We start from the raw sequence: 13,609 nt of genomic DNA, 5'->3' as shown, positions 1-13,609 counted from the left end.
ATGGAGCACCAAGGCTGCTGCCCAGGACAAGGCACAGCTTGGCTTTTTTGTTTGTTTTTATTATTAAATACACCCTAGGAGGCACAGAGGGACATGAGAACAGAGCCCATCCTCCCCAACCTAGCCCAGAGCCTTAACCAAAAAAAAAAAAAAAACCCCAGCAAAACATTAAAAATAATAAAAAAAAACCCCTAACACCACCAGACACCCCTCACACACACCCCACCCCCAGTCCAGATTTAGAAACAAAACAACAAATAAAGAACAAAACAAGGAGAAAGTCTCCAGGAAATTCACCCCGAGCAGCAGCTGCCACCTCCCAGCCCAGCATGACACCTGGCTGTGGTCTGAGGGCCACCTCCACCCCTCACTGCTCTCCTCCGGCTCAGATGCCCCAGCCACGGGCTGCACGTCCTTTGGGAAGTCAGCAGCAGGGCAGGTAGAGTCCACCCATCCATCCACGTGGATGTCTGCCTGTCCACGTGGCATGGGCCCTCCCCCCAGTCAGCACCTCTTGCTTTCAGTAAATGACCTCGTAAACTGTAGCTTTCTTGTCCCCTGAGCCAGTCACGATGAACTGGTCATCCGTGGAGACATCGCAGCTGAGGACGGAGGAGGTTTCCTTCGACTGCAGAGAGGAGGGCAGGGGGTAAGCACAAGAAGCAGCCCCAGAGCCAGGTCCCACTCCCCCATCCTGGGGCCCCGAGTTGTCCCTGCAGCTTCCCTGGGTACGAGTTTGGTTACAGGGCACATTATGGCTAAGATACATTTACAGCTGGGCTGTACTGTGCAGCTCCAGCTCTGGGAAACCTCAGCCAGAGGAGCATCTCCCCCCCTCAACCCTAACCCCGATGGCTGTGCACACCCCGCACCTGGAAGATGCTGGCTCCGTAGGGCGTCCGCCAGGCATTCAGCAGGTTGTCCTTCCCTGTGCTCACGAACCACTTCCCTGTGGGAGGGACAGAGGGGACAAAGACGAGCGTCGTGTCATCAAAACAGGCTCACCAGCTGGATTCCTGCAGCAAAAGGTGCCCAGGTCGTGTAACACAAGGCGGGGACAAGAAGGCAATGTCTCTGCTGCTCGTTAGCCAAGGGGCTCTTTTAAGGAACACAAAGGCGAGTCCTGGGACAACAGAGCTGAGGGTGCAGCCACGCGTGTTGCTCCACGAGGGACGGACACCCCTTCTCTGAGGGATACCACTGGCATCCACACAGGACTGGGCTGGCTACAGGAGCCAGTGCTTGCCCACAGCACAACAAGCCCTGGGACACACGGCCAGGAGAGGAGACAGTATCCACCACGCTGCAGCACCAGGGGGCTGGGACAGGCGTGCCTACCGCAGGAGGCGAATTTGAGGGAGAGGACGCAGCTCTCGTGGAGGTGGAGCTGGTACTTGTCCGGTTTGGTAACGTGCAGGATCTCCACGTTGCTGCTCTCCATGCCCACTGCCAGCCACTCTCCTGTGGGGCAATAGCCCAGGGAGAAGATCTGGGGGGAGAGACAGGGTCAGGCAGTGGCACAACAGGTCCCAGCCAGTTCCGTGGTGCTCCCGGTCGGCCCCAGTGCCTACCTGGGAGCTGAAGTCGTGCTGCTGCAGCTGCCGCCCCTCCCGCAGGTCCCAGCACCGCACCGTGTTGTCCAGCCCCCCTGTCCACAGCTTGGTGCCATCATTAGAGATGTCAATGCAGCTGGCACCATCCGTGTGCCCTTGGAACTGCCTGGGAAAGAGGGGGATGAAGAAGAGGAGGGCACAGCCGTCAGGGCTGCCAGCTCCTGCAGTGCAGAGCGTGGGCCAGGGCAGCACCCCGCAGAGAGGAGCAGAAGATCCCTGCTGCAAGGACAGGGACTGTCCCAGGGCCAGGGTTAGAGCACGGGGAGGGGTGGGGATGTCCTGAAAGGGACTGAGCGGTCTCTGGCCTGAGGAGCCCTGAGCAGCCCTGCTCACGCTCCCCCTGCCCCGGGCTCACCTGACCAGGGTCTGGTTCTGCAGGTCCCACACCACGATGTTGCCGTCGCTGCAGCAGGAGAAGCAGACCTTGGCGTCGGGGCTGATGGCCAGGGCGTAGCAGGCAGGGGCAGAGGAGGTGAGCTCGGCCTTGATGCGGGGCGTGGGGGCTGCCAGGTCCCAGATGGAGAGGGTGCTGGCCTCCCCCCCCACGATCAGGCTCCGGCCATCAGGCAGCAGCTTGCACGAGCGGATGTAGTTGTCACGGTTCTGGGGTGCAGGAGGGAGTACTCCGTTAATCCCTTCCCCTCCAGCCCTTCTGCACCCATCCCAGTCTGTCTGGGCACCCCGGGGCCGGCAGCTTGTCCTGAGGGCAGGAGCAGCAGCACCAGGGCAGACCCACAGCCACCCCCTCAAGACAGCAGGGCTGGGGCAGGGGCAGCTGTGCAGCCCACCCTGTCCCCTGCCCAGATCAGCCGCCCCAGTCAGCCCCCCCCAGGAGCCCTCCAGTTTATTACTGCACTATGAGCAGCTGAGGGGACACCCTTGCCCCACAGCATCCCTGCCAGCAGCTGCCTGGCAGACAAGGCCAGTGCTGGAGGAGTTGAGGGGCAGCTGGGGAGGCAGCTCCAACAAGGCTGAAACAGCCCACGGCTCCAAGCACTAACACCATTTTCCCCTGCTCTTGAATTTCTGATGCAGCTTGAGATTATCATGACTCAGTCATTTCCTTGTTTATGCATCTGTATCTTCAAGGTCAGCACCGTCCAGGAATAATATTTGTCAGGCTGCCCAGGCCCCAAGGCCAGCTAGTTGAGGAAAGGACTTGGGTTTGGGCTGTTCAAAGCAGGCACAGGGACTCCTGTTCCAGCAGCCCGATTAAAATAAACCTCAAAGAACACAGGTTAAAAATACTCTCAGGTGATGGCTGTGCCGCCAGCTTGGCTCTACTGAGTTGCTGTGGTCTGACAGTCCATTTCATTTATTTTTAAAAGAAATAGGAGTTCTGCCTCCAGCCAGACTAACACAAGCAAAAGCACAAAGGACAGAGCTGAACCCAAGTGATGCTTCAGCCCTTGCAATTCTGGCCCTTACGAAGTATTTGGCCAGGTGGACTGACACTGGCAAAGGCTTGCCTTAGGGCAGGTGCCACCAGACAAAGCAGTGCCAAGGTGTGTGTGGGGGGCATGTAAAAGCCCCCCAAGGGCTTGGGGCACTCAGAACAGACAGGGTGGCACAGGGGAGCACACTGGCAGCACGGAGCCACCTTCCCTCCCCAGCAGCCCCACACCGCCCCCACTTAGAAACACACACAGAGACTCTCCCTGGTGCACATCATCGCTTTCAGATGCCCCCTGCACCCCTGAGGTCCCCAACGGGGACCCCAGACCCCCAGTTCACCACAGCACGGTGTCACAGAGCAGGGAAACAAACTGTGCCAGAGGGGCAGCGCGTCCCTCCTTACCAGACAGTCCAGCTGAGCCACAGCTGTCTTGGTGCCCGGCTGCCCCACATCCCACACCTTCACACAGCCCTTGCCCCCAGTGTAGACGTGTCGTGTGGAGTTGCTGATGGTGACGGCGCAGACCACCTCGCCGTGGGTCAGGGTGTGGAGCTGCCGAGCGTGGCGGGGGATGCCAGAGCCGATGAGGGCGTCGGGTGGGAAAGGCACCGGCTGCATCTGCCCATCGGCGCTGACGTGGAAGGAGTAGGCGCTGGAAGGGGACAGAGCAGTGAGAACCTGCACAGAGAGTGGCTGGCGCCACATCAGACCCAGTGGGCCCAACACAGGCAGCACGGTTTGCCGTCAGAGTCAAGAGCAAAGCAGCACTCGGTGAAGCCTGGCCAGGCACACGACAGCCGGGCGCTGACCAGGAACAGGGGCCCTGGGCTGTGCTCCCCACCCCCGTGACCCTGGCCCTCCCGCGCCTCCCAGCTTAAGCCCTGCAGGACACCTTGCCCCCTGCCCCCAGCGCAGCCCCACTTACGGTTTCCCCGAAGTCCCCACTTGCATGCTGGCCGCCAGCCCTGGGACGCGCATGTGGGGGTGCGGGTCGTAGCCCACCTGGAGGGGACAGTGGGTGAGAGCAGCTCGTGTCCCACAGCCCCCACGGCCCCGCGGGGAAGAGGCTCACGCACCAGGGGGGAACGCCCGTAGCTGCTGGCTCCCACGGCGGCCGCAGCCCCGTTGAGCTGCGGGGACATGAGGTGGAGGCTGGCGTAGGCACCGGTCCCGGCCATGTCCCCGTTAACCGCAGGGTGGGCGATGCCGAAGGCGGCTGAATAGGGGCTCTGCACTCCCAGCGGGTTCCTCAGGCCCAGGGCTGCCAGGGGAGAGGCAGCATGAAGGGAGGGGGCCCAGGGTCCGTCCTCACAGGGGCCAGTGGTACCAGTGCTCAGAGCCACCCGCCCAGGCCCCGGTGGGGCCAAGCTCACCCAGCGGGTCCACGGGGGCCTTGGCGGCAGTGGGGCGAAATTGCTGGGCACTGCTAGAGCCCGAGGCTGTGGCATCGCCCTGGGAGGTGGGGGTGCTGGACTTCAGGCTGGGCGTCCCTGCCTTCTCCACCTGCCAGACACAGAGCGGGGAGATCTGACAGCCGCCCTACTGCCCTGTGGGGGTCTCCAGGTCCCCCTCAGCAAACTGGTTGCTGTTGCTCACCCCCGATGGCCACCCAGCCCAGCCAACACTGCAGGGTCTGCAGGATGGGACATGAGGGGAGCTAATGGAGCAGGAGCCTTCCCTGTCCCCCCAGCCTTGCCTTTGCCCCATGGGTTTGGAGGCAGGCGGACTCACGCCCAGCAGCTCCGCCAGCCAAGCCTGGCCAGGGGGGATGTGAGCCCAAGCTCCAAGCAAAGCATCCCAGCCGCTCCAGGCAGCACACGTACCGTGGGTGCATCCTTGCTCCGAGACGGGGATGTGCTGCTCGAGGAGGCCATGGAGGTCGGGCTGAGTGGTACAGCCTCCTTCCTCCCCAGCGGGACCTTCTCCACCCCATTCTCCCGAGACGAGTAGGAGTGTACACTGTGCGGGGAAGAGGGGTCCTGGGGGGGCAGGGGAGGGAAATCAGCAGGTAGCAGAGCAGGCAGGAGCGCAGGGACGTCCCAGGCCATGGCGAGCTGGTGGCTCAAGCGAGGGCAAGGCTGGGAGCCTGGGTCCTGGGGCTCATCACTGTCATCAGCAAGGGCTGGGGAGCACAACCTAGGGGTCCCACCGCCACCTCCCCTTGCTGCCCACTTCCACCTGTAATGGCCTGCTAGCCCCCACCTCAGGCAGAGGAACGGGCAGCGCGTACCAACCCCAGCCCCTGGCGCACTGACCTCATCCACCACCAAGTTGTCTTCGCTTTTGTCTGCGTCGCTGCCCTGAAACACAGAGGACGGTTGGAGCTAAAGGGGCCGAGGCTGCCCTCGCTCCCACCTGGGAAGTGCCGGAGGCGTGGGCAGCTCTGCTCATCGCCCCGCCAGAGGCCCCCCCCAAGCCCCCCAGCCCCAGGCTCACGTAGTCCGTAACAAAGTCCTTCTCCTCCACCTTCCTCTTCTTGCTGCTGCTCAGGTACTCGGAGATGGCTCGTGCCCGCTCGCCGTTGGGCAGCGCCAGGGAGCTCTGGGGCAAGGGGACGCAGCGTTAGGGACCGCGAGCCGCTGTGCCCAGCTCCCAGGACAGGCAGCACCAATGCAGGGCTGCAGCCCGCTGCTGGAGGCCCCTAGTGCAGCCCCCCGTGCTGCCAGCTCGGGCTTTAGCTCCTGCCGAAGCAGTGAGGGGGACACTGCTTGGGGGGACGGGATGGCGTGGTTTGCCCGTGTGACACGGGGAAGGGGTCCCCACAGAGAGAGCACCCACCCATAGGGCTGTGCCAGCAGCGGGGCCTTGGCTGGGGAACAGGACCCATCCCCCGCGTGGCCGCCCACTCCCGGGGTCCGGGCTAGAGCCTGCGCAGCCGGGGGGGAAACAGTGCAAGAGAAAGGAAAGGCACTTACGGGGCCGGGGTCTCGCTCTGTCACCGTGGCAACGCGGAGCAGCAGCAGGAGGGAAGGAGGGACATGCTGTGCCACCACCGAGAGCCCTCCGGGGATGCCACCCGCTCCTCCCGCAGGTGCCGGGGTGCTCATGGCAGGGCTGGGCCACGGTCCTGGGCCCCCACCAGCGATGACCCCCCTGCCCCAGCCCACCCCACCGCCCTCCCAGGAGGTGCTGCTCAGTGGGGAACGTTCCCCAGCCAAACCCCTTGCAACCAGCAAGCCCCCGGCTCCGCCAGCCCAGTCGGGAGCCCCGAGCCATGGACAAGCCCCCGCTCCCCACAGCCCTGGCCCCCACCCCGGGGAAGTGCCCAAGCGGGAAGGGTGCAGGGGGCAGAGGCAGCCCCGGGGCCCAGCACCACCCACGCCCAGGAGGTTCACACCAGATCTGATCCCCCCCAGCCCCAGCTCCCATTCCCCACACTCACCCCTGGGCTCGGAGTCGTGGACTCCTCGGTCATCTTTGGCGAGGAGCTGGGCCTGGGCCCCCAGCGCCCCTGAGAGCGCCAGCAGCCCTGAGGCACTGCTGATGCCGGCGAGGCCGGTGGGCTGCATCCCGGAGGGGTGGGGGGTCAGCGGGATAGGGGGAGCATGGTGCGAGAGGTGCTGGGTCTGGAGCTGGTGCTGGGGAGGAGCGGGAGGAGAGAGCAGAGCTGAAGGGCCACGTCAGGACCAGGATGGCAGCAGGGCAGGGGGGCGAGAGGCCGCTCCTCTCCCAGCAGCAGCCCTGGGTCAGCCAGGGGAGGGGGAGCTGGGTGAGGAGGGGCAGGGCACGCTCCCCCCCACCAGCCAAGCTGCGGGGGCTACCACATCCCTCCCACCACCTCCACCCACCCTGCGACAGGAGCTATTGGGACGGATGGGAGACCCTACCCATATCTATACGTACTGCTGCTTACTCAAGGCAATAACTGAGGTGTGGGGACAGTGGTGACGCCCCCCTCCACCCGGGCCACAGGGTGTCAGGACACAGTGACATGCACCAGCCATCACCCCGCACCCTGCTTGGACACTGCTGCAGCAGCAGCTCCTCCACCCTGAGTACTGCTGGCAGCCCCCCAAACCAGCCTGGCTTGCCCCCCTCCTCCCTCCTCCTCAGCAACAGGTGGAAGAAGGCACTAGGTGCAGGGGGCTGCAGCCGAACCCCGTGTGCTGGGGCAGGACAGCTCTCCAGCCCAGGGGATGGTGGGAGGAGAGGAAGTGCCATCGCCTGCAGGAGCCCAGCACCCCCAGCCGGGGGGTGGCGGGAAGGGGTGGGCGGAGGGTTGACGTACCCCGATCGCCGCGTTCAGGTCGGTCATAGTCACCTGCTTCGCACGCTCCACGGCCTGGACCACCTGCTGCTGGTGCTGCAGGGAGAGAAGAGCCCATCAGCACTGGGCGATGCCTCTGCCAACTCCCGCGGCCAGCGGGGCTGCGGCAGACTCGTTTCTTCAGGGAATGGGGCGAAGCCAGCCCCCCCAGCCCAGCCCAGCATGCAGGGCCTGAGTCCCCAAGCAGGGATGCTCCCTGTGCCCCGAAGGAGCTCTGCACGCCTGTCGTGGCCTGAGGGCCCACCCACCTCCTGAGACAGGAACGGGATGAGCTGGGCGCAGATCACGTTGAGCCGCTTCGCGATCTCCGTCTGGCAGCAGAAGAGAGGCAGTGCCCGTCAGGGCAAGGGGCAGAGCTGCCCCCATGCCGAGCAGCCCCCGATGCTGCAGGAGACCCCTCCTGCCAAGGGTGCTCCCTAGGTGGACAGACACCCCCTCCCCATCACCACCCAAGCAGCCACAGGGTGCTGGCACTTGGCCCCAAGAGCTGCTGCTCAGCACCAAGGAGCAGAAACGCCTCGGGGGGGGGGACCAAGAAAGCTGCTTCCTATCACCACCTTTCCAAAAATGTGAGCCCAGCATCCTCCATCCCCACCCCAAGAGCCCCGGGATGGTTCCCACCTCCTCCCTGCCAGCGACATGGAGCCCCATGGCCCAAGCCACTAATAAGGGCTGCCACCAAGCAAGCCCCCCGAGCCCCACCAGTCAGGGCCCTGGCTTGTTCCACTCCGCGCAGCCTCCTGCCAGCACCATGACGGCTAATTGCTGCTCTCCCGGCCTGCAGGAAGCCCTGGAGAGGTGCTCTCCTTACAGCTGCTGTTTTTCTGCAACACTTGAGTGCCACAGGCAATCAGGAGCGCAGTGCAGCGCGGGGAGGGAAAGCGGTGGCGTGCCGTGCTGTGCCGTGCTCCCATCGCACCCCACAGCCAGGGCAGCCCAAGGCTGTGCATCCTGGGCTAGGGGAGAGCACAGGCATTAAGCCACCCCTGGCCCCACAGACACATCCCCGGGGAGAAGCCCTGGGGTGCAAGGTCAGGCACCGGCCCCGAGCACCAACGGGTGACAGCCGGGAGAGCAGACATGGCTCAAAGCAACAGCAGAGACACCTACGCTGTTCCTCAAGTTGCAGAGCCAGGGACCCCACCCCAGCACCGGAGAGAGGGCAGAGATCAGCAGTGCTCCCCAGACCCAGGCATCCTCTACTCCTGGACAGGTGGGGGATGCCCCGGGCACAAGGGGTCCAGGCAAGGTGCTGTTCCAAGCTCTGAGGAGCTCCCTGCCCACCCCGGTGGAGAGGACGAAAGCGTTATGGGGCTGAGAGAAGGGGGCTGAACCCAGACCCTCTTCATCAGTCCCAGGAGACCAAAGGCTGAAGGGTCCCGTCAGCCAGGGATGGAACTGACCCTCAGATGTCCCCACCAGGATCTTGGGCACGTCTCCCATGCCCGGCTGGCGCAGGCGCCGCAGTGCCAGGGGCCGCAGCGCTGCCTGGCTGATGTGGGGACACAGACCCAGGGACACCCCATGCCGCCCTCCAGAGCGGCCACCAACCCGTTTTTGCCAGACCGTAGAGAGCAGAAACAATCCAGCACCCGCCCTCGCTTCCCCTTCCGAGGGAGGAAAAAAAAGAGAAAGAAAAGAAAGAAGGGGGGGAGCAAGGAGATTTGGCAGCCGGCAGTTCTGGGAAGGATTTAGCTGTCTCCTGGGGCCGGCAGTGATGGATTCTCTTCCCTAATGCACTGATGGGCAGCAGCTCCTTGGGGAGAGCTGCCTCCAATTCACTCGCACTCGTTAATGTGCAATTTACTGGCACTTTAACGCTCTCAGCATGAAAAATGATCATGCTGTTTGCAGCCCCCCCAGCCACCAGCACCGTCACCTCCCCTCCGGCTCACGGTGAGCAAGTCCAAGGCCAGGCAGATTCGGGGAGGTGGTTTTGTAAAAAGCTACAGGCCCCTTCCACACCAAAAACAAAACAACAATAAAGAATTAATGTCTCCTGCTCGTTCCTGTCTTGAGCCTCCCCTGCCAAGCCTCCGGCTGCCTGGAGAGCTGCACCGCTACAGCCAGCCCCCAGCCCCATTCCCCTCCAAAGAAACCCAGGGCAAAACCACCCCACGCCTCGGCCCTTGCCAGAGCCGGCGCTGCCGACACCAGCACCGCGGGAGCCGGGTGCCCGGGGAGCCTCTGGGGACTCTGGGCTGGGTACAGCGAGGACCGAGGCAGCACCACACCACGGCACTACCTGCCTTCGCCAGTGGCGATGAGGCAAGAGCTTCCTCGCGGGTCCTGGGGCAGCCGAGAGCACTCAGGACCCCTGCCCATGCCCATGAGCAGCGCTGGATCTGGGGGAAGGGGAGAAGAGACGGCGACCCGATCTCCCCGCGGCGGCGATAACCGGCGGCTCCCGCGCAGGCAGTTCCCATTTTTCACACAATGGCCGCTGGCTGTCAGAGCAGACTCATGGGCCCTTGTTAAAAGTGCAGACAGCTCGCTGGCGGGCAGCCAGCGGCACCTGGGACTGGCAGAAAACACGAGCCAGCGAGGGCCGGGGGAGAACCGGCAGCCAGATGTGAGGACCGCACAGCCCTCCCGGGAAGGGGCGCCGGGCCGGGCAGACCCTCAGCATCGCCCCTCGCAAGGGCGGCTTCGCGCCTCCTTCTCGGTCGGCTCTGCGCGGCGGGGATGGTGTCACGGGGCAGGGTGTGCCGCGGGAAACGACGAGAGCGGCAGAGACACCCACCCAGCGGGCACAAAGCCGGCGAGAGCGGCTGCCGGCCTGGCCTGTGCCGGGGGTCCAGGGGCCGGCACCCCCACGCCGCCCGCCTGAGCCGGCTCCCGCGCAACAGTTGGCGGTGGTAGGGTGGGAAGGAAGGAGTCCGTGGCTGCAGCACGCCTCGCCAGGCTCCTCCGCAGCCTCTTTAAAAATAGATGAGAAGAAACCTTCTGTCTCAGAGCAGCTGGTGACCCGGAGCGGCGCAGCGGGAGGAAGGGAGGGAGGGAGGAAGGGAGGGATGGGGAGGCAGCGAGGGGGGATGTGCAGCCCCGAGCCCTCAGGGAGCCCACCCTGCAGCCGTGCCCCAGCACTTTCCTCCCACCTCAGAATGCTCCTCGGCCCCGGTCCCCAGGTGAGCTGCCCCCAGGGCCAGCTGGCACTGGGCGGTTGCGAAGGCTGCGAGCCAGAGCTCGTCACCTGGCCGTGACGCTGCAGCACCCCTTGCCCTGCAGGAGCCGATCTCCTCCACCACGGTCCCCAAGCAGCCACTCACAACTGGCGTGAGCAGCTGTGTAAGTACAAGTCCTCCACCACTGCTCTCTCCCCACCACAACAAGCACATCGCAACCCAGCCGGGAACGCGCACCCTGAACCCAGCAAGCAAACCCGGAGCACACACGCGTGTGCGGAGAGCTGAGGAGACAGGCCAAGGCTGTGATGCAGAGCGGCGCAGAGCTCCCAAAGCACAGAGAAGGGAGCACATCCCCCCGCAAGCACAGCCTTCCCTGGGCTACAGCAGGGAGCAGCTTCCCACAGTTTCCAAGGGAAGGGATGACCCCAAAGGGCCCAGATGGCAAATGCAGTGATAGGGAGCAGGGAGAGGGGAGCTGGGACAATGCTCCCATCCCACCCAGACTCACCTGCTTGTGCATCTCGATGTTCAGGCCGTAGGACATCTCATAGTACTGTGAGGGAGAGAAGGCAGCATCAGCACGGCTGGGGAGCCCAGGGGGACTTGCAACCAGAAAGTCCTCTCCAGTGCCGGCGCGTGGGGTCAGCCCGGCCACAAACGCCCATGCTGTGGCCAGGCCAGGAGGATAGCACAGTCTCCAGCTCCCCTCCCAGGAGCAGAGGTCTCTCTCGCATGGGGCTGCAACCCACAAAATGACACAGTCCCTCCGGGGCTCCCACTTGCTGCCCGCGGGAGACAACACACACCGCAGCAGCTTCACCACCACCCTGCCACCACGAGCTGCGGCAGCAAGCCCTGCTTGAACACCACTACTCCTCTCGGGGGAAAACCAGACAATAACAGCCACAGGAAGCAGATCTCAGGGCCTGGCCACACGACCCAAACGCAAAGGGAAGCCAAAGCATCCCAGGGCTGCATGCCCTTTGATGGTTCAGAGGAGACACCCCCCACCGCCCTCCTTTCAGGTGGAGCTCACTAACCATGACATAATGACGCTGGATTTCTGTTTTTTCTGTTGCCAGCTTTTCACATTCTAACTTCAAGCTGTAAAAATAAAGAGAAGAAAGAGAGAGGGAGGGAGGAAGAGGGAAAGACCCCCTGGTACCCCCACAGACAAGATCTCCCGGGCTGGACAGAGCACAAGCCCTCCCAGTGCACCACGTGCTTCAGGCTCCTGCTCTCAGATTCAATCCCATCTCCCAGCACAAGCCAAGAAAACCACCTGAAAGAAGCTGGGAAGGGGCTGGTAAGGAGGAGATGGACAGCAAAGAGATCCAGGCATCAGGGAGCAATCTGCATGGAGTTTTGACCCCCCCTCCCGGCATCTGCTTCCCAAATGGAGCGAGCTGCAAAGCCGAGCTGCATTTCAAACCTTGCTCTGCCCAGCACTGTGCGGGAAAGGGGGGTTGACCCTGGCCAGCAGCGGGGGGATCAGAGGGACTCCAGCTCTGCTGAGTGACAGTTCCAGCCCAGCCCAGAAGCCAGGCCCTGGAAGCCAGCACCCTCGTCCCAGGGCTTCTGGCAGGAGGAGGCTGAGTTTCCCCCTCAAACAGTGTCATTTCAAGCTACCAAGGTGGTGCTTGGCACAGCCGTCCTCCAGATGGACCAGTGCCCACAGCAGCATGGGACAACACTTCCCGCCAGCCTGCACTGATGCCCAGCACGAGGGGGAGCCGCCTCTTGCCAGCGCCGGTTAAGTGCCCAGCGCCGTGCTGGCAGCTTCTCACCTGTGGTATTGGTTCTGCAGGAACTGGAATTCCTCCTTGATGCGGTCCAAGGTCTCTGGGTAGGTCAGCTTGAGGGACTGGGGGGTGCTGGGGATGGCACCGGCAGCAACAGTGGCTCCTGAGGCGGCAGAGGGTGCCTGGAGATGGGCCTAGGCAGAGGAGGGGACCCCCGGGGTCACAGCTGCTGGCCCAGCCAGGCTCACAAGTCCCCCAGGGCTTTCCTCCAGCCGGGGAAGAGGCTACGGCCACATCTGGGAGAGCAGCACATGGAGGGGGTGGCAGAAAGTGTTACTGCAGAGGAGACTGGTCACAGCCAGGCACTAAGGACAATTGTCCTCCACTCTTTCAGCACTGGTTCAGCCACTGACCCAGAAGAGGAGGATTAACAACCACAGAGCATGCAGCCCCCCAGCTCCAGGGGTCTGTCCTCGCCCACATGCCACACAGCAGAGCTTCCCACCCGCTCGTCACCGGTGCCACCGTCACACCCTGACTGCGATCCAGCTTCCAGCGTGCCGTAAGACCCAAACCCCGCAGCTCCGGGGCTCAGCATCAGTTTGGGAAGAGCCACACCACCACTCCTGAGCATCTCGCATGCCCTCGGCACAACCTCCCAGGCCAAGGCCGACACCTCCCGCCTCACACAGGGTCACGCCGGCGGAGAGCTGGGTTTGGGGGCGCAGGCCCTGCCGAGGGCCAGGCCAGCACGGCTGCCGCAGCACCATGCGCTCGCACGTGGCCCGGAGGGGACGATGCCGAGCCGCGGGCTCACCGGGGGCCGGTTCTGCGGGAACATCTTTGGCACCGGACAGGCCCAGGGTCCTTCTCGCCACTCCGTCCCCGCGGCAGGCTCAGGACAGGGGCCCGGGGACACCTCCCAGCTCCGGATCAGGCCCTGGGAGAGACACGGGGAGTCACCGCCCGGCGCTCACCGCTCACGCAGCCGGCCGGGCCGCGGGGCCCCGCAGCAGAGCGGGGCAGAGCCCCGGACCCCGGCCCCGCCCGCAGCTCCCCCGCGGCCGCCGGGACCCGGGACCCCCGGCCGAGCCGCTCCGCATCCCCTCGGCGACCGGGGGACCCCGGGGCTCCTTCCGGGCGCTGCGGGACCCGCCCGCTGCAGGACCCTCCGCCGGCTCCCGGCGCCCCGCCCCCCGCGCGGGCTCCGCCGTCCCCGGCCCCGCCGTGGGCACGGCCCAGGCCCGCGCCCCCCCGCGCCGCGCAGACAATGGCCCCGCCGCCGCCCGCGGCAGGTACGGCCGCGGGGAGCGACTGGCCTCGCCGCCGCCACAGCCCCGAGCGGGGCCTGATCCCGGCCGACGGGAGTCCCGGAGCGAGCCCGGACCAGCGCGGCGGAGACCGAACCGGATCGGCGCGGGGCGGGACTCACCACGCTGCTGGCCCCGGCCCCGGCCCCGGGC

The 13,609-nt window shown here is 64.7% G+C and overlaps 1 protein-coding gene across 4 annotated transcripts; it reads right to left on the bottom strand.

The window, feature by feature from the left end:
- Positions 1–320: 320 nt before the first annotated feature.
- LOC104351408 (transducin-like enhancer protein 1) lies at positions 321–12,987 on the bottom strand. 4 transcript variants are annotated; one of them, XM_086477493.1, is made up of 20 exons: positions 12,964–12,987; positions 12,192–12,340; positions 11,445–11,508; positions 10,913–10,957; positions 7,525–7,587; positions 7,238–7,312; positions 6,392–6,587; positions 5,925–5,941; positions 5,446–5,550; positions 5,265–5,309; positions 4,833–4,988; positions 4,357–4,512; positions 4,086–4,316; positions 3,935–4,011; positions 3,412–3,661; positions 1,969–2,216; positions 1,572–1,719; positions 1,339–1,489; positions 873–949; positions 321–628 (listed from the first exon to the last, which is right to left on the bottom strand). In XM_086477493.1, the coding sequence occupies exons 1-20, from the start codon at positions 12,985–12,987 to the stop codon at positions 521–523; spliced, it is 2,385 nt and encodes a 794-aa protein (XP_086333619.1). In that variant the 3' UTR covers positions 321–520. The 4 variants fall into 4 exon arrangements, with proteins under 4 accessions (XP_086333619.1, XP_086333620.1, XP_086333622.1 ...); XM_086477494.1 differs by having other exon boundaries at positions 4,086–4,270; positions 4,383–4,512; XM_086477496.1 differs by lacking the exons at positions 5,925–5,941; positions 12,192–12,340; positions 12,964–12,987 and adding exons at positions 5,849–5,869; positions 6,849–6,857 and having other exon boundaries at positions 4,086–4,266; positions 4,409–4,512; positions 5,446–5,548; positions 6,388–6,581; positions 11,445–11,495.
- Between the last annotated feature and the right edge of the window lie 622 nt (positions 12,988–13,609).

Source organism: Leptosomus discolor, chromosome 24 (assembly GCF_034619465.1).
Source record: "Leptosomus discolor isolate bLepDis1 chromosome 24, bLepDis1.hap2, whole genome shotgun sequence".
Taxonomy (NCBI): domain Eukaryota; kingdom Metazoa; phylum Chordata; class Aves; order Leptosomiformes; family Leptosomidae; genus Leptosomus; species Leptosomus discolor.
The sequence above is the reverse complement of the archived record's forward strand: the minus strand, read 5'-3'. Positions and strand labels throughout refer to the sequence as shown.